This window comes from Pelobates fuscus, chromosome 5 (genome assembly GCF_036172605.1).
Source record: "Pelobates fuscus isolate aPelFus1 chromosome 5, aPelFus1.pri, whole genome shotgun sequence".
Classification (NCBI taxonomy): domain Eukaryota; kingdom Metazoa; phylum Chordata; class Amphibia; order Anura; family Pelobatidae; genus Pelobates; species Pelobates fuscus.
In genome coordinates this window covers 351,497,037-351,517,046 of record NC_086321.1, presented here as the reverse complement: position 1 = coordinate 351,517,046, position 20,010 = coordinate 351,497,037, and the positions used below count along the sequence as shown (strand labels likewise).

At 43.3% G+C, this 20,010-nt stretch overlaps 1 protein-coding gene across 3 annotated transcripts in view; it reads left to right on the top strand.

Moving 5' to 3' along the window:
* Positions 1–3,198: 3,198 nt before the first annotated feature.
* MFSD12 (major facilitator superfamily domain containing 12) overlaps positions 3,199–20,010 on the top strand; it is a 70,045-nt gene continuing 53,233 nt past the window's right edge. For all 3 annotated transcript variants that reach the window (XR_010090906.1, XM_063455916.1, XM_063455917.1), the window contains exons 1-3: positions 3,199–3,270; positions 3,521–3,941; positions 10,778–10,988. Coding sequence is in view for 2 of the 3 variants with exons in the window: in XM_063455916.1 (XP_063311986.1) it covers positions 3,677–3,941; positions 10,778–10,988 (476 nt within the window). In the remaining variant the exon portion in view is untranslated. The remainder of the gene's footprint in view (positions 3,271–3,520; positions 3,942–10,777; positions 10,989–20,010) is intronic.

Genomic DNA, 20,010 nt, shown 5'->3' with positions numbered 1-20,010 from the left:
CAACATGTACTGTGACACACTAAAGCAGAGCATGATCCCCTCCCTTCGGAGATTGGGCCGCAGGGCAGTATTCCAACATGATAATGTCTCTAACATCCACCAGCTCTGTGATGTCGTCTTGGAGGAGTGGAAGAGAACTCCAGTGGCAACCTGTGCAGCTCTGGTGAACTCCATGGACATGAGGGTTAAGGCAGTGCTGGAAAATAATGGTGGCCACACAAAATATTCACACTTTGGGCCCAATTTGGACATTTCAACTTAGGGGTGTACTCACTTTTGTTGCCAACGGTTTAGACATTAATGTGTTTTGAGTTATTTTCAGGGGACAGCAAATTTAAACTGTTACACAGGTTGTACCCTTACTACTTACTACTTTACATTGTAGCAGAGTGTAATTTCTTCAATGTTGTCACATGAAAAGATATAATAATAAAATATTTACAAAGATGTGAGGGGTGTACTCACTTTTGTGATATACTGTAAGCTTTGGTGACTGGTTCTGACGTGCTCCAGAGATCCCTGATAGTAGTGAGGAAGCTGACCTGACAGGAGGTACGTCACACTGGATTTGAAAGAGGGCTAGCAACTTTTTGGCATGGGGACAAGTTCAAAGCGAATGCCCCTTTATATGGGTAGCACCAACAGGTCTGTGAGTGGATGATCCTACCCAGGAAAGCAAACAGTATATATATAGTTTAGGGGTGTACCATCATATATTCCTGCAACCTCCATCAGTATCAGCTGCATAGCATGGCAGAGCATTCACAGAGATCTGAGCACTGGGTAACACGAGCTCGGAGCAGCCCAGTGATGCAACTCATGCAACTTGCGCTGCCCAAAAGGGGCTGAGCCACCTGGAATGGGGGAGAGTCTGCCAGAGGTAGAGGCCGTTAAATCTGGCATAAAAACATGTCACTCTGCCCACCGATCACACAGGCCAGTCCACTGAGGTCAGATTCTGCAGATTTTGCAAGAAAGTAGTGTTTCAACACGAGCGCATCTAATTTTGCTCTTACGCTATGGTGTTTTCTAAAAGTGGGATACAAGAGAACAAACCCTGGATGGTGGGGCAGGAACCATAGCATCAGGACTCTCCCGCTGTACTTGGGACTGTTGGGAAGCCTGCTACAGTCAATGGCAGACACCTCCATCGACATTACACCTACACATTGCAGGCCAGAAGCTTGGTTAGCCGCATATACCACAGTTCGTTGGGAGGTTTGCCTGGAGAGCTTTGAGCGTACAAACCACAAGCCCATGTTCAGTTTCTGCCTGCAGTCAGCCACCCTCTTGCCAGCCCTACCCTAAGAGACGGCATGGTTCTTGCAAGCCAAGAAATGTAATTTTATGTTCTATAATGCACATTGCAAGGTTTACCTTGCATTACCATAAATAAAAAGACACAATGATGGGTGATAAGATGCCCAGCCAAGTTTATACTTTTTTATCTTCAAAGTTCATCGTTTTTATAACAGACATACTTGGCATTCTCACAACCCGGACAGTATTTAAAACTTACAGTGAGCCTGTCGTGACATGTTAATTTTATCTAGCAAAATCTCCTTATATGTTTCCTAAAGATAATTGTGTATAAGAGAACCAGCAACCTTAGTATGAGAACATCTGAACCCTAGAATGAGTTTAGGAACTTCAGAAAGAGGTACTGATGGATGCATTAAAATAATTCACTGGAGTTATCTTCTCCACGTTCCAGTTGTGGAGAACCCGCATTTGATAAAGCTGTCCTTAATGTTTGGAGGAATGTCTATGCCCTAGATAAATATCGAAATCTGTGACAGGAGCCATCCTGTGCCACAATAAGTGTGTTAAGGTATCCCCATCAATAGAAGATTCCTTGGATTTGCAGGGGGTGGAGAGTGGTTTCAAAATTGTCTCCAGGGCAAAGAGACCTGCGCAATAGCCTCCCAATGCTCTCCTATGGGAAAGCATTGGATTGTCTGCAATCATTATGATTGATAATCTCAGCCATGGAGGCAGAGACACCTGCGACTAGAGCGGCGCGGTGTGGGAAAAAGGTGAGTAAAATTACCTTTGATCTCCACGGAGAGGGGGGTCGGAGCCTAAACTGCGATTCCTGCACTATATAGTGTTCCTTTAATAAAGACTGCAATTTATTGTCTGAACTTTTACGAATCCTACTGAATATTTTTCTATGAATTTGCGTTGGCACATAGTTATACTTTAATACTGTAGTTGGAGCTCACAGCAACACGTGTTGAAACTGACCAGGGATTAGTTTAGACAAAAACTTAACATGACCTCTACACGAGATGACCTGAATGTACTATGGCTCTGTTACAAGGAAAGATGACAAGGTGAGTATAAAGTAGAACAATGAGCATTGATCATCACTTCTGAACGGGGACTTCCCATGTGGTTTCCTGTTTGGCGATATTCCCTGAACGACTGGAGATTGAGGAATAGCTGATAACTGCTTAAACAAAACGGAAGCCAAGCAGATATTTATGCTTCCCCTCCCATAAAAAATAAATAAATAAAAAATAAAATATGTTTGGCTGTACTTTTCAAAATATACTATTATAATTGTGAAAGTAATAAAAGTTTATGTAAAGTCAATGATTCATGTTGACTCGTAATTATATCGTCTGAAGTAAACGCAATGATTCACTCTAAATATGGGAACAATTAACGAAAACGCCGGCCCATTTTCTTTTAAAAAAAAAATAAAATAAAAAACACGTCACCAGCTTATTCATTAACATGTGAACTCTTACTTATGCAACGTTATTTCAAACGTTAAATGTGAAATCAATAATTAAACGTTAAACGTGAAATTACATTTCAGGCTAAAATAGTCAAACTATATTAAAAAAAAAAAAAAATTCTCCCAGTTTGGCTACTTTGGTCTTAAATTTGAAATTCACTTTAAATTTTCAAATTATTCACATTTTAAGGAATAACCCTGGAAAAAATGTCAGCTTTTTATAAGCCTATGAAGAGCAGGGGGGGTAATGATCCCATATTCCCTACAGACAGCAAAATTTAGCAAATCCCAACTTTTCAGCCACAACTTCCTCAGAGCAGGCGTGGCAGCGATGGGGTTAAGCAACACGAGTCACGAGGTTGGTGTAAAAAGGAGCGGGCGGGCACTTCGGTGACGCGGCTCGTTCAGCCACGCCTCTGACCGACGACCTGCGAATCGGATTGGCTGCCAGCTACTGTTTTCTGTTTGGTCGTGAATGTTTAGGTTGATGTGGCCGAGAGGTTGCAAAAGACCGGCTTGGTCGGGTGAGTGAAGGTGCTCCAGCTCTGTGTTGGGGGTGGGGGAGGCAGCATGGGTCTGTAAGGATCAAAGCTACATTGAGAATGTTAATTTGAGATATATGTAACGTAATGTGTCTGTTACAGGATCATATAATTTGCAGGTTACCTTGTGCTGGGTCTTGTGTTTGGTTAGGGGCACATTACAAGGTACACTGTAGAGCTGGACATCTTAATTTAATTATTTTTTATAAATAAATTAATTTTTATTTTCTAGTTCCACCAATGACACATGCAGATGTGGCGCCTGTATCCGGCTTACTCTCTCATTCCAGCTAGCAGAGGAATGCTATACAGACCGTGACCTCCCGGCACTGGAAGCGAGATAAAAGGAGTAGAGGGTCAGCTGCCAAAACTGCGCCAACTGCTCGCCATGGCGGACGCAGCGTCGCTGCCTTTCCTCCGGCGGATCAGCTATGCCACAGGGCATTTCCTCAATGACTTGTGCGCCTCGATGTGGTTCACCTACTTCTTGGTTTATTTCCACTCTGTGCTGGGGTTCACGTCTTTCAACTCGGGCGTCCTGCTGCTGGTCGGTCAGATCGCTGATGGAATCTGTACGCCTCTGGTCGGGTACGAGTCGGATCGGCGAGTTGGTTGTCTGCCATATGGACGACGGAAATCTTGGCATCTGATCGGTAGGTAGTGTACAGGGTTGAGACATGTCAGGTAAAATATAATTATGTGATCAATTATTTGCTTGTAGTAACAGATTTGTGTGTGTGTGTGTATACATACCTCCACAAAAAACTAATCAAATGTGTTTTTATTGATGCAAATAAACGTTATGTGTTAAGTGGGTCAACATTTTGACCTGTTCGTTTGAGAATAACCTGTTTTTCAATATCATGAAAAAGTCAGACCTGCGTAGGTTGAAATGTTGATTTTATTTATTTTCACGTGTGTGTGTGTGTGTGTGTGTGCATATTTACTGGTGCAAAAAGAAAGAAAATTTAAAAAGTGTGTGTGTGTGTATATATTATACTTTTGTTTATATTTTGATTTATTTTTGCACCAGTAAATACACATTTGCCAAAGCCTCAGAATGCAGCTCATTCTTGCTGTTGAGATAGATATATAATTTTTTTAAAGAACACTATAGTGTTAGGAATAGAAATTTGTATTCCTAACACTAGAAACCTAGAATGTGACGGCAGATATGAACCATTTGGCCCATCTAGTCTGCCCAATATTTCAAAATACTTTTAATTAGTACCTGGCCTTATCTTCCTATAATGCTGAAGTACCTGTTTATGTCTTTGTCCCCCCTTAGAATGGAGTAAAAAGTTTTTAACCTTGACCTTTTCTCCATTGCTGCACTGAACCTGCCTCCTTGGCTGAGATCATCATTTTTGACGGTCTCAGCCAATCCAAAGCTTTCCCATAGGAAAGCATTGTGAGGCTATTGCGCATGCACAACAGATCTCCATGCTGCGCCACTCAGCATCTACTCATAGAGATGCATTAATTCAATATATCTCTATGGGGAACGTTCAGCGTCTCCACGCTCTACATGAAGGTGCTGAACCTAGGTGCTGCACACTATGCAGCACTGAAATAGGAAGCACCTCTTAAAATGTAGCGTTTACATTGAAAAGCCTTCAGGGACATTCTAGAGACACCAGAACCACACATTAAGCTGTAGTGGCTTTGGAGACTATAGTGTTCCATTGAAACTTACTATAGCAGCAACAGGTTTTTCATTCAGAAAATTAGTCATGCAGTTTTGTTTACCTATCAGAACAGACAATATAGAAATCCCTGATTGTTAAAACGTTGCAATTGTAATATTTAAATAAATTACTTTTAATGAGACCCATCCCCCCCCCCTTTTTTTTTTTTTAAGTCATTATGATTTTATTTCATTTTTTTTAACGCTTGGTTTTCATACCGATTTAAAACTTAAACATGCATTGCTCTTAATGTGGTGGTTAAATGTAATGTGTTTTTTTCATATTCTATCTCCTACGAGTTGCCTGTTGTTATGAGCAGAGGGTCTCGCTTTACAATTAAATCTAAAACCAGGATCCCGTGTACAGATGCCAAGAGATGCCATGTATTTTTAATATTAAAAATACAAGGTCTTTGTGGGATCCCGTACTCTCACCAAGACTGTAATGCGATTTTTTTTCTCAGCAACCTAAAGTTGCCTAAATGACCAAAGCTGCTGGTTAACACAAGTCATTAATCTAATCATTTGTGAGACACGAGTCCGTGTAAAAAATAAATAAAAGCCTTAATCTGCAAAAACACATCCTGTTTTTACATCACTGACACATTCAAGTTAACGATTTGTGACTGGCGTGTTCACGTTTAGATAGTCTTGTGTCATTTTACCCCACTCCCCTTAGAATGTAAGCTCCTTTGATCAGTGTCCTCACCACCTCCTGTTACTGTCTGTCCAATTTATCTTGTTGCAATTACTTGTTTGTTAGTCCACCTATTGTACAACCCTGCAGAATTTGTTGGTGTAATATAAATAATAATGTAGGTTTAAATTGCCTTCACACATGACCAGAGGTTATGGGGTGCAGTTGGATACCCAGCTATATCTGTGATCCCTAACCTTAAGGGACACTATAGGCACCTAGACCACTTCAGTTCATTGAAGTGGTCTGGGTGCAGTGTCCCTTTCCCCTTAACCCTGTAATGGTAATTATTGCAGTTTTTGAGAAACTGCACTAGTTACCTCGCAGGGTTAAGACTGCCTCTAGATGCTGTCAATTAGACAGCCACTAGAGGCACTTCTGGGTGGTTAGGTGACTTTTGGTCGCCTAACTGATGCTGGATGACCTCACGCTGTCAATTCCCCACAGGAAAGCATTGCAGCATGCTTTCCTATATGGAGGGCCTAATGTGTTCACCACACATTAGCTCCCCCCGTTGGGTGACGTCATGGGGGGCGAAGTGCCAACCCAGCGCTGAGGGACATTGGCGCTGGAATTGGGTAAGTACAGTAAAGGTGTTTATTGGCGCTATAGTATCACTTTAATCTTTACTGCTATGCCGATGACAAACATAGCGTTTAAGACATTGGAGGTAGGAAATCTGAAATATAAATTCTAAAATCATTTTTCAGCTATACAATTTGCTAGCACAAACATCTTTCCCACAATTCTATTTTGTGAAAGTTCCACGCCGACTTTTGAATTTTTAAAAAATGTTTTATTTATTTTTTTTGGTCAGTGGGCTAATTGTGCACCCCAAACAGAGAATGTAGCTGCTGGCCACTTTTTATTTGGCTCTTTGTTCTTAGCAGCTATGTTCGAAATTAGATTGCATTTTTTTCCCCCTCCTTTACATTATTTATACCTGTCTTTTTTTTTTTTTTTTTTTTTTTTTTTTTTTTATAATAACTTCTTATTATGCTTTGGCGGTTTTAATGAGTTATTTTTGGGGGGGGGAATAGACCATGTATATTTGAAGTATGTGCTTTTATTATATGCCAGATTTTCTGTAGATATAGTATTATTTGACACTTCCAGTTGTCTATGGTGATGAACGTTGGGCTAAATTTCTGTCTCTAGCCTGTTATAGACAACCAAATAAATGAAAGAACTTCGATTTAGTCACTTTAGAAAACAAATTGCTAAAAAAAAAAAAAAAGATTGTGAAAAACCTGACTACCAGAAAGATAAAACTTAAGTTTTCTTTATGTTTTAACTGTACAGTTAATCAATGACTAAATGTCTCCAAGTGTAATTTTTTTTTTGCGTGCTTTGTTTAATGCCTGGCTGCACTTTCGTTAGGCTTCTAAAACGGTATTTATTTAGACTCGCGTAAGTTCTGAAACAGTTTAAACGGTTACTCCAACCAAAATACTGTGATTTTATAACACAATGATTTTGGTTGGAGTAATGCTTTCAGTGGTGGACCGTATCCCTGAAATGTAAAAGGAATAATCCAGATCCCCAAAGCACCCAAAGCTTGCTGAAGTGCTTTATGTAGGAGATGTTTGTCCTACTTCCTTATTTTTTTTTCTTTTCTTTTTTTTTTTGTTATAGAAATTGGCACATTTTTTGTAAATTAAAGGAGCATTTTAGCATTGTGACTCAAAAACAACTATGTATTTCTAGGGCCATATTGCCCTTCTAACTAGTTATTTGGTATAGAGGGCATTTCTTCTAAACAGTGAATTTTATGTTTAAATCTATATCCCTTGAAACTTATAATTTAAAAAAGAAAAAAAAACACTTTTTTTTTTTTTTTTTCCAAAGCTCCGAGGCCAAGTTCTCCCCACAGCCTGGTATTTCTTGTCAATGTTATTCTCCTATTCCAGGGGGAGTGGGAAGGGCAGACTGAGGGATTCACGGGGGAAGAAGGAGCACGTCACAATTGGCTTTATGGGGCCAGCACGCTGCCAGAAGTGGAGTTGCACTATCAGCACCAGAAGGGTTAATCTCTGTATGTGCACTGTTTCATAACGAAATGCTGTGTATACAGACTCCAGACACCACGACCACTTCAAAATCACAACAAATTGCGTTATGATTGTTACAGTAAAGCACTTTTGTCTGTCATGTTCAATGTTAAGTAAACCTGTTCTATTCTCTGAAGATAGAAATTTCACCCTTGGTGAGTGTGCCATAGACCCTCCAGGCTTTCAGTGGTGGGTAACTTTTAGGCATGTCTAGCGTTGCCCCTTTATATCCACAGGGAGAGCTAGGAGGAAGTGACAGCGTGCCACTTCCTCCCAGCTCACACAGAGCCAGCCACGCAAGTAGGTAAGTGTATTTGCTGCAGTGCGCACACAGACACACACTTCGTCCGCAGCGCACACAGGCACACACTTCGTCCGCAGCGCACACAGGCACACACTTCGTCCGCAGCGCACACAGGCACACACTTCGTCCCCAGCGCACACAGGCACACACTTCGTCCCCAGCGCACACAGGCACACACTTTGTCCCCAGCGCACACAGGCACACACTTCGTCCCCAGCGCACACAGGCACACACTTCATCCCCATTGCACACAGGCACACACTTCATCCCCAGCGCACACAGGCACACACTTCATCCCCAGCGCACACACTTCATCCCCAGCGCACACAGGCACACACTTCATCCCCAGCGCACACAGGCACACACTTCGCACACAGGCACACACTTCGTCCCCAGCGCACACAGGCACACACTTCGTCCCCAGCGCACACAGGCACACACTTCATCCCCAGCGCACACAGGCACACACTTCGTCCCCAGCGCACACAGGCACACACTTCATCCCCATTGCACACAGGCACACACTTCATCCCCAGCGCACACACTTCATCCCCAGCGCACACACTTCATCCCCAGCGCACACAGGCACACACTTCATCCCCAGCGCACACAGGCACACACTTCATCCCCAGCGCACACAGGCACACACTTCATCCCCAGCGCACACAGGCACACACTTCATCCCCAGCACACACAGGCACACACTTCATCCCCATTGCACACAGGCACACACTTCATCCCCAGCGCACACACTTCATCCCCAGCGCACACAGGCACACACTTCATCCCCAGCGCACACAGGCACACACTTCATCCCCAGCGCACACACTTCATCCCCAGCGCACACAGGCACACACTTCGTCCCCAGCGCACACAGGCACACACTTCGTCCCCAGCGCACACAGGCACACACTTCGTCCCCAGCGCACACAGGCACACACTTCGTCCCCAGCGCACACAGGCACACACTTCGTCCCCAGCGCACACAGGCACACACTTCATCCCCAGCGCACACAGGCACACACTTCATCTCCAGCGCACACAGGCACACACTTCATCCCCAGCGCACACATAGACACACTACCATTGCAAATGCATATTGGGGGGAGTGGGGCAGCATTTAATCCTCGATCCAGGCAGCACAATGTCTTTACCTGTCTGTACTTATGGTGCCCTGAGGACCCTCCATTGTAAGAAGTCAAACTTTAGATCGGCTTGACTCCTTACCTGGAGTCTGTCGGGAACCACATCCAGTCTCCTATCCCTCATCCAGAGAACCAAAAGTTCCTACTTGGGAGCTTCTGCTCGCTCTACCCAGCCAAATACTGCAATGCAGGCTAGATCATTGGCTGAAAGTGTCAGCTGATCACTCTCAGTGAGCTAAGCCGCACACTGTCAGACTTGGCTCAGACAGAGTGCTTCCTGTTCTCTGGTTGAGTTATTGGAGGTAAGAATCAGTGCCTGGCAGACAACAGGTAAGAGATCAACCTATTGTAAATCTTACCATGGGGGTGACGCAAGGGCACTTCTGGCACCATAACCACTACTTCATGCTGTAGTTATGGTGCAATGAGTTTTTCTTTATCGAAAATTGAACAGGACCCCAACATATTAATTTCTTTTAATTTATTTCTATGATTGTCCTCAATTTGAGACAGACTAACATTATTTTTATTTTTTTCCCTATATGTAGTGAATGGGTCCCCAGGATTCTGGTGACGTAGAGAGTAATAACCGCGTTGAGCCAGTTTATTTGTTTTCACGTTTCCTCACATTTGGAGGGAGCAGGATGGAATATATTTGGCTGCAGTTTCTTCAAATGCTCACTTGGTAGATAAACTAGTTAGCGCGGTAGTGTGTACCATAAGCCTGTGACATTGCTGCCGGCTATCCTTATTAGGAATAGAAATAATAAATAGCATTCGTTTTAATACAAACATGAAATCCTCACAGGGTTTTTATATTTTCTATCCTCATGTGACTGTTAACATAACTTATAATTCATTCTCTCTCGCTCGCTCTCTTATAGAATCTTATAACGGTCCCTTTTTATCTCATCATCCATTTTCTGTAGCAAGCACTATGCCCTGTGAAGCTGATTGCTGGCCTGTTTTCAGAATGTGATACTTTACGTGTTAAGCTACTGAACACGGTGTTTAAAAATGTGCTATCTGTGTAGATCTCCATGGAGCAACATCCTATTGCATCTTTCTCGTTCTGGAGTTAAGCAAGTGGCTTATCTGTGTCTAACAGATGAGCTTTTCCTCAATTTATTAGATTGACATAAGCTTCCTTTTTTTTTTTCTTCCTTTTTTGCTTACAAATTATTTTGCAAGTCTGCAACGCATGGCCTATTAATATCTGACACACGCATGACACGTCATATAACCATGTGTTCTACCCATGCTATTGCTAATTGCACCAGAGCAGGATTAGCCAAAAGGCGACTCTAGACTGCCATGTAGGTCTCAGGAGTTAGACAGGGCCCATTAACCATCCCTGTGTGTGTGTGTTTGGGTGAGGCCTAATGTAAACCTTTTAAAAAAAAAAAAAAAAAAAATAATAAATACTCCATTCCAATTGTTGAAATTGAATGAAAAAAATAATAATTCAGCATTGTAAATACATGAATGTGTTGTGACTTCAAATGTTTCACGTACTGAGAAAAAAGTATATTGGCCTTTTGGATATTCATATTCTGCAAAATTTTTTTTTTTTTGTTTTTTTTGTTTCCTGTCTTCTGTCTTTAGGTACATTGAGCGTGATCTTGTCATTTCCCTTCATCTTTAACCCTTGCCTGGGCTGTAAGGAGAGCACTCCACAGTGGGTGGGCTTAATATACTTCATCCCGTTCATTATCATCTTCCAGTTTGGTTGGGCTGCCACCCAGATTTCCCACCTCTCTCTGATCCCGGAATTGGCCAAAAATGAGCATGACAAGGTGGAGCTCACAGCGTTCAGGTAAATAACGCTCTTTTTACGTTTGGTAGGTCATAAATTGTGATTTAGGAGGGAATGTTTGGATCAAAAAGTACCCTAAAGCTGATGTAGAATCATGATTCCCAAACAGGATGTTGTATAAATCCGGGTTCTACAAATACCTGTCTCCATGGCAACTAGACGTGAACGCCATGTACTGAGTGTAAGATCCTTTTGTTGTTCATTGAACTCACTGAGAGCAGGTCTAATCCATTCCTCTTCTCTTATACAATGCTGATCTGTACTACCTTAGTGAGTCCTTGTTGAGCTTGTATCTCCAGTAAGAACCTCTGAAGCTTCTGAAATCATTAAAGGGACACTATACAGCTTATTCCATTTGTTCTAGTGAGTAGAATCATTCCCTTCAGGTTTTATTTGCAGAGAAAATGCAGTGTTTACATTACAGGCGAGGGATACCTCCACTGGCCACTCCTCAGATGGTTACTAGAGGTGCTTCCTGGGGCAGTGCTGCACAGTGTGACTGACATTGAAATTCAGTATATAGTTCGATGGTGTTGTAATATCAAATACATTTAAAAAAAAAAATAATAATTCTATATTTCTGAAAAGCTCAAAAGAGTCCCAGAGGATTACTCATCAACCAGAGCCCACCCCTGAGTGTGGAAGATTCCCCTTCCCTATTATGGGTCAAATATCTTTCGATCGGCCTTTGCCAGTTTGGAAGTGCTGAAAGCTGAAACAGCAATTCAGCATGACCAAATCCAACTTGCCCATACATATATTTTATATTTGGCCTATCTAAGAGGTTCGCTTTGGGTTCCCGGGAATCCTCCAGTGTTTATCAAATTGTTTGTTTGAAATCAGAGGGACGGAGGACGGAGCCTAGCGCTGGACCTGAATGGCCGCAATCTTACAGAGCTCCTGACAATCGACTATAAATCACTACTAATCGGCAGCCCCAAAGTGCCATCGATGGGTACACTGACTCACACAGGCACGAATTTAGGTAGAGCCGCATACTGATGCCTTTCCTGTTCCCACAAACGGGCAAGAAAACCCGGAGGAGAACCGGGGCCTACCTCGAGGCGCAGACCGCGAAGGCCGCACGAGAACTGATTGCGGCAGGAATCCCATACGACACCCGCTTGCTGTACGGTCCCACTACACCAGACACCCACAACATGGGGAGAAGGTCCCAGAAACCTACCTCTGGCACCGGCAGGGACACCCAAGACATCAGGGCCTCGTTACAGCGCCCGATGAGGCCCAAGATGGCGACCTCGCCGGACTGCGAGCGGAACCCCCAGACACAGAGGGACTCCCCGCAGAAATACCGGAGCCCTCCAGGGCGCAGACGACCGCGGAAACACCAGCGGGCAGAGACAAACAAAGCCCGGCCACTAAACAGGACATTACCGACCTGCTGCAAGAAATGAGGCAACTACATGCTGCTCCAGACTGAAATACAGGCGGTGACTGCGCGCACGCAGGCCTCAGAGGAAAATCTACAAGACCTGCGGCTAGAGGTACAGGGGCTCATGGAACAAATCCACCAACTCCAAACCTCCCAGACCGCTCTCAATACAAGAGTGGATGTGTCAGAGGAGCGCAATAGACGAGTTAACATCAAACTCAGGGGGATCCCTGACAATATAGATTCCACTGAGCTACCCCACTACCTTCGGCGCCTCATAGCCACGATCCTGCCACACTCCCAAGCGAAAAAACTGGTACTGGATGGCTTCTTTCGTATCCGAAAGCCTAGATTAGCACCCCCTAACGCCTCACAAGATATCATCATACGATGCCACCCTGCAACAGACAAAATCAGGCTTCTTACTACTATCCGGGGTAAAACCCCACTCTCCTTTGAATCCTCCAACCTCACCTTTTACCAAGATGTGACACGGAACACCTTATTATGGCGCAGGTCCTTAGGCCACATCACTAGCCAACTGCGCGCAGCTAACATCGCCTATTGATGGACTTTGCCAAGGTCTCTGACGGTAATTAAAGACGGCACCACAACCAGCCTCACCTCGCTACAGAATGCTGAACTATTCCTGCAGAACCTAGGGATTGCCACACAACCCAGGCAACAGACAACCCCTGCCGCGACACATTCTTGGGACCCGGGGAGAACAGCACCTTTCGTTCCCAGGGGCGCGGAGAGGCCGGGAGCACCGATCCAAGCATCTAACACTTTCTCCTGTTTTGCTTGCTCTACCGTTATGATTACTATGATTATTATAATTTAGTTCAAATTTTTATAATTTTATTGTTACACCTTAATTGCTGTTAAAAGCACACCAAGGGCTCTAAAACAACTCACACTAGGCATATCGCAGCTAGACACAGGGGCATCTCCGGGCTCTAGCGCAGGCTCTCACTACATGAGGAACTACAACCACATTCTTCTCCACTCCCTCCCCCCCCCCCTGGCACCAACATAAGGGACCAACCTAGGCAGGACACCCGCACTAAAATGTAAACCACTACTGGCAAGCACATCACTGTGCACCCATAGGGAAAGGAACCTGCAGACCTCACACTGACTTAATATCACATTCCCTCAGAAGACAACCCAACATGTCCCTCTATAGCTCACCAAACATACGGGACGATAGACAAGGACCGTGCGACAGACATAACCGCACCAAATGACCGGCAGCTACAAGGGGGCACCCACGGGCTAACCCTCTGTGAAACTTTCGCTAGCACTAATACCACCCGTGCCTCCCGCCTTTAATAACCAAGCGACGGTTTGCACTAGACCAGCACAGGGACATGCACTCTACCAAATATGACCGATAAACATACAAGAGACACCAATGGTTTAGTTGGATATTACTTCCAAGAGCCTCTCAAGCTTGATTGTCACAATACTACAAAAATGTGCAAAGATAGCAGATACCACATGTTGTTTGACTACTACCCATGAACGTTATGCAGATATGTGTATCAATATGTTAAACGTTACTCCGGTGGGGCTGTTATGGTCACACGGGTTGTACTGTGTTTTACTGTGCCCAAAAAAATAAAGAATTAAAAAAAATCAAAAAAAAAATCAGAGGGATGCCAACCATTAGGTCCTGGTGTTTATTACTCCGGGTCCTACACATATGTAGCTTAGAAGATTGAAGATAAGCATAATTAAAGTGTAATTCATTTTGACCTTCACTGACCTTTCAAGATCCACACTTCCAGAGAGAGATCGACTACCTGTCGGTTAGCACTTCTAAGGCAGAACTTGCTTTTGTAAATGCGTTCTGATTGTGGGTAAACACCCCTAGAGCAGTTTCACATTCTTAGATAAATATTGGTGTAGCTGTGTATGCACTCAGTGTTCTGTAGTAGCCGTAATGGCAGTATAGCTGTAATTGATTGTCAAGACTTGCCATGGTGACCTGTTTAATTTTGTTTAAAATGCATGAAGATTGCATTACAGACTTTTCTGAAATTGAAAAGTATTGCAGTACAAGTTAGGCAGATTCCAACCAATAAGAATTGATGGTGCACTTTATGCACATTAACCTCTAAATCTCAGTGTAGCTGCTGTAGTACAAAGAGTCTGTGATAGCTGTTCCATATGGTGTTTGTGGTATTTTTTTTTTTTATTTTTTTTTTTATATACCGTATATACTCGAGTATAAGCCGACCCGAATATAAGCCGAGACCCCTAATTTTACCCCAAAAAACTGGGAAAACGTATTGACTCGAGTATAAGACTAGGGTGGGAAATGCAGCAGCTACTGGTAAATCTCTAAATAAAATTAGATCCTAAAAATAATTATATTCATTAAATATTTATTTGCAGTGTGTGTATGAATGCAGTGTGTGTGTGTATGAATGCAGTGTGTAAGAGTGCAGTGCTGTGTGTGTGTGTGTGTGTGATGCAGTGTGCTTGTGTGTGTGAATGAGTGCAGTGTGCTTGTGTGTGTGATGCTGTGTGCAGAGCCTTGGTGGGGGTGGGCATTTTTTTTATTTTTTTTATTTTAATACTAATTGTTTTTTTTTTTGTTATATAAATTTTTTTTAATTATTTTTTTTTTTTTTTTTTTTAATATTTTTTCATTATTATTAATAATATTTGTATTATTATTTTCGTCCCCCCCTCCCTGCTTGCTAGCTGGCCAGGGAGGGGGGCTCCTTCCCTGGTGGTCTAGTGGCATTGGCAGTTCAGTGGGGGGAGAAGGGGGCTGGCAGAGCTGTAACTTACCTTTCTTGCAGCTCCTGTCAGCTCTCTCCTCCTCCGCGCCGTCCGTGCAGCTCCCTCTGTCAGCTCACACTGTAAGTCTCGCGAGAGCCGGCTCTCGCGAGACTTACACTGGGAGCTGCCAGAGGTGCTGAACGGACGGCGCGGAGGAGGAGGAAGCTGACAGGAGCTGCCAGAAAGGTAAGTTACAGCTCTGCCAGCCCCCCTCTCCCCCCAGTCTGTATTATGGCAATGCAAATTGCCATAATACAGACTATGACTCGAGTATAAGCCGAGTTCCGTTTTTTCAGCACAAAAAATGTGCTGAAAAACTCGGCTTATACTCGAGTATATACGGTAAACAGTTTCGGGTGCAATATGACACAAAATGTTGTTCTCTTTAGCACCAGTAGACCACCCCATCCTAGGCCACATTGAATTGTGAAATGTATTATTATTATTATTATTATTATTATTATTATTATTATTTTTTATTTATATCAATGTTCTTTCTGTCCAAACTCCTTAAGGACCAAACTTCTGCAATAGAAGGGAATCATGACATGTCATGTGTCCTTAAGGGGTTAAAGGACCACCATAGTGCCAGGAAAACATACTTGTTTTCCTGGCACTATAGTATTAATAGGTCCCCCCCCCCCCACCCTCATGGGGCCCCCCTCCCGACGGGCTTACCTTTCTCCTCCTTCTTCTGCCGTCATTGGCTGAATGCGCATACGCAGCAAGAGCCGCACGCGAATTCAGCCAGTCCATAGGAAAGCGTTCTCAATGCTTTCCTATGGACGCTGGCGTCTTCTCACTGTGAAAATCAATGAGACAGTCACTAGAGGCTGGATTAACCCTAAAGTAAACATAGCTGTTTCTCTGAAACTGCTTTGTTTACAGCAGAAAGGGTTAAGCCTAGATGGACCTGGCACCCAGACCACTTCATTAAGCTGAATTGGTCTGGGTGCATATAGTGGTCCTTTAACTGGAAAAATGTAATATATATTTTTTTTTAATTCTGAATAATATACCATAACTTTTTTTTTTTTTTTTTTTACAATCTTTATTTAGTATCTTTTTCCATTGAAAATACAAGTAACAGTGAGAAGCATTACAATGTGTCCGTATCAACATCAGCGACTGTACAAAGAGAAAACTGTGTTGCTAAACTATGCACGACTAACAGTTGGTCTTTACCCACTGTACCAGCCTGAGTTCAGGCCTGCAGCTGCGGCCTTTTCGGGTTGTTGGGCAATACGTATAGTGACCTCTGCTATTTTGGTGTTTTTGATCGCCTCCCCACCATGTGTTCCTGTCTGCGTTCTAGCAAACCTTGTTTGGCGATAGTACGCCGGTTCTCCACCTATATGTTTGTCGTAGCCGTACACTTAATTTTTATTGTTAAGAGCCTTTTTAATGTCCAGGTCGGGTATATTACTGTTGTGTTTACGGTATGTAATCTACAGTCCTGGTGGACAGTTATTTCACCGTTGTGGGGCCTACGGGCTGGTGCGGTTAACCTCTTCGGGCTCTTGTTGCTGGCAGTCAGTCCTTGAGCTGGGCTATTTGGTCATGGAGGATGAGCCCGGGTTTCTGTCTGTGCCACAGTCAGATGGGTAACTGGTGTGGGAGTCTGTGCGTTTGTTTCGGGTCGGGTCAGGTTTCTGCCCCTGATGCTACTCAGTTCTACAGCTGTGTCTCTCTACCTGCTGATTATGCGGGAGAATATACCATAACTCTTAAACCGAATCCAAATGTATAACCCATAATTTAATGATAAAATGCTGTGTGCATCAGTGGGTGTAATCGAGGAGTTGTATTATTTGTACTGGCCATAAGTGTTGTGTTGTGTTTTAATTTTTTTACGACTACCACACTTTTTCCAATGAATTGTTCCTTCCCAAATAAACTAATCATAATAAACCCCATACCTTCTTTTTTGAGAGAGAAGATTGACCTCCGCATGCTAAACACGCCGTATCTAGACTGTATCAGTCCGTCTTGCATGTGTTACAGAGTCAGTAAAGTGAAAATGTTTTCGACACAAGGTATAAGCCGAGATCTAACTGAGGTTTGCGGCTGTTGCAAACCAAGGAAACCTTAATACAGCGAGTTGGATGACCACAACCACAGTGTGAAGATTTAATCTCACCGTACCCATACTTCCTTGCGACTGATATCTAGAACTTTGCTATGTTTTTCTAAAAATCAGTTCAGTTCATTGTACTCATTAGCACATTATGATCCAACTACCTGCTGCCTCATTCACATCTGTCTTTTATCAACTTTTCTTCATACACTTAAAGGAGCCTGTAGTAGATAGAACTAGTAGAGTGTGTGTGTACAATACCTCTACTCTTTGATGCCAAAATCTACCTTAATTTTAAAAGTCCTCTTGCAAGAGGCAGAGTATAACTGTTGGCAATAATAATCTTTAATCATCTGTTTCTTCAGTGCCATTTTAAAAATATTAAAGGGATACTATACGCACTAAAACAACTTTAGCTTAATGTAGCTGTTTTAGTGTTCAGGTTATGCCCCTGCACTCTTACTGCTCAATCACTTTTTCTTTTCTTTTTTCCAACTTTAGCCATGGCTCATCTGGATGTGAATGAGACAGCCTGCATGGAAACATGGTTTTATTTTCAATCAGGTCTAACCGCACAGTGCGTTAACTTTATAAGTTTTTATCTTCTCCCCTGTTAATTGAACTCAAATCACACGCAGGAGGCTCCTGCAGGGTCTATGAGGCTATTAACAAAGCAGGAGATAATAAATACCAAATTAAAAAGACTGTGAGTTAAAGGAAGTTTAAACATTAGATCTCACTTTACAGGACATATGTAGGGAAACAGTGTATGTCACATGCAGAGGAGGTGTGACTAGGGTTGCATAAACCGTGATTACTGTTAAATAAATGGCGTGGGGGGGGGAGAGGCCTGACTGTCATGGAGGGAATATGTGCCTGATTGAAGCTCCCTACAGATTTGTGCAAAAATGGATCTAAAGGCACCCACAATCCACTATAAGCGGCAGCAAATGACCCCAAACGAGTTACAGGCTATCAGCCCCCATGGTAAACTGGAAATGCGGACCGTGGGTGGACGACAGACAGCAGGCAATACCCGCGATGGCATGAGACCTGGAGCGCACTGGACGGGAGCGGCCCGGGGGACCGACTGCTACAAGCAGGATCCCCGCACCCCACCCCCCAAGCGGAGGGCCGAGAGACCCGCCAAAGATGACCACGCGGCCAGACAGCTGCCATGCAACATGGCAGGGCTCACTGATCAGCCTGGAACAAATCCTCACGGACTTCTGGCTCAGAGTGGAGCTCAGGCTGCAGCAGCGGACACCAACGACACCTGCCTGAAGCTGCACATCCCCGCAGCCCGGGAAGGCGGTGGAGAGCCACCTACCATCCTACCGGCACAGAATGGCCGCCGAAACAAAGAGCTGTTACACCTTGAACACCCTCCATTCTGAGAGCAGCCATAAATCAGCTCAATGACCCACCTCAACAACTCCCATCATGCCCAGAGACCCATCGCATCAAATCGCCACCGCACGGGCACCCATGACGGGCCGCTGCAAAGCCCAAACAAGGCATCAGATGACTCGATAAAAACGCAGCGCACCCCTGACACCCTGATCGGGAGACCTGACACGGCACACCATGACAAGATACCGGAAATACGAGCGTCGTCCTACCGACCTGTCCAGAGACGGACTTCATCCTGGGGGACCCCAGGGGACTATACAGTATTGTACTAACCTATTATATGACACATTCGTGTAGCTGTCGATTCTGGATAATTTGACATCCTGACAGAACAAGCTATTAACCGCTTCAAATGTATAACGTTATTACTGCTAAATTGACAGAACCGACCCAGTTTGTTTGCATTATGTAATCACCATAACTATCGTTGCAACCTTACTGACATATCACTGTTGACGCATTACCGACCTAACTAGCAAAGCCTATTTACATGCATACATTACTTATGTCGTCAAAAGACTAAGTTGTGCAGTGATTAAGCCTAATCGCAGTAACACTTACTTTTGAAATAGCTGACTATTTAAGCCTGACTCTAATATAAAATGTGTCTATTAATGCTTATGTCCTGCATGTTTAGTGAGGAGATTGCATGAGGACTCCTTTCGGGGCACCTCACGCCTGCTTGTATCATCTATATGCACTGCAAAGATAAAAAAAAATTAAATAAATAAATGGCAGAGGCATGACTTATACACCAAAAAATACTCCATTAAGCTAAAGTTGTTTTTGTGCATATAGTGTCCCTTTAATAGTACCAAGAACATCTTTGCTTGTATGGCAGTCACCCAAACATTTTGGGTTTTAATCCCTGACCGTTTCTTTGCACCTCTAACACTTGGCACTTCAACAATAATTATATTATGCCTACATAGCAAACCTAACACCATGAAGCACTCTAATAATTAGATATTTTAATTTTCTTCTTCTTAAAAAGTTACCCACCGTGTTATTAAAAAATCTGTGCAGAGCATGTATTGACCACGAATCCTGGGCAGATATGAAGCCCAATCTCATACAGTGAACTGTGTACAAATGGATATTGATGACTTTGAGATTATAAAGATTAATCGTGTGAAATGCGTACATGGCATTTGTTATAAATCGGTGTTCTGTTCTATAAAAATATGTGCCTATGCAGCATTCTGTTCTGGTTATAACTTTTTTATTTTTTCCATCATTGTATAAAAATATATACAAGAACACCCTGAAGGAAATCTAAATACTTTTATTTAACTTCTATGCTATGTGGGAGTATTAACTACATAACCGGTTCATATATAGAC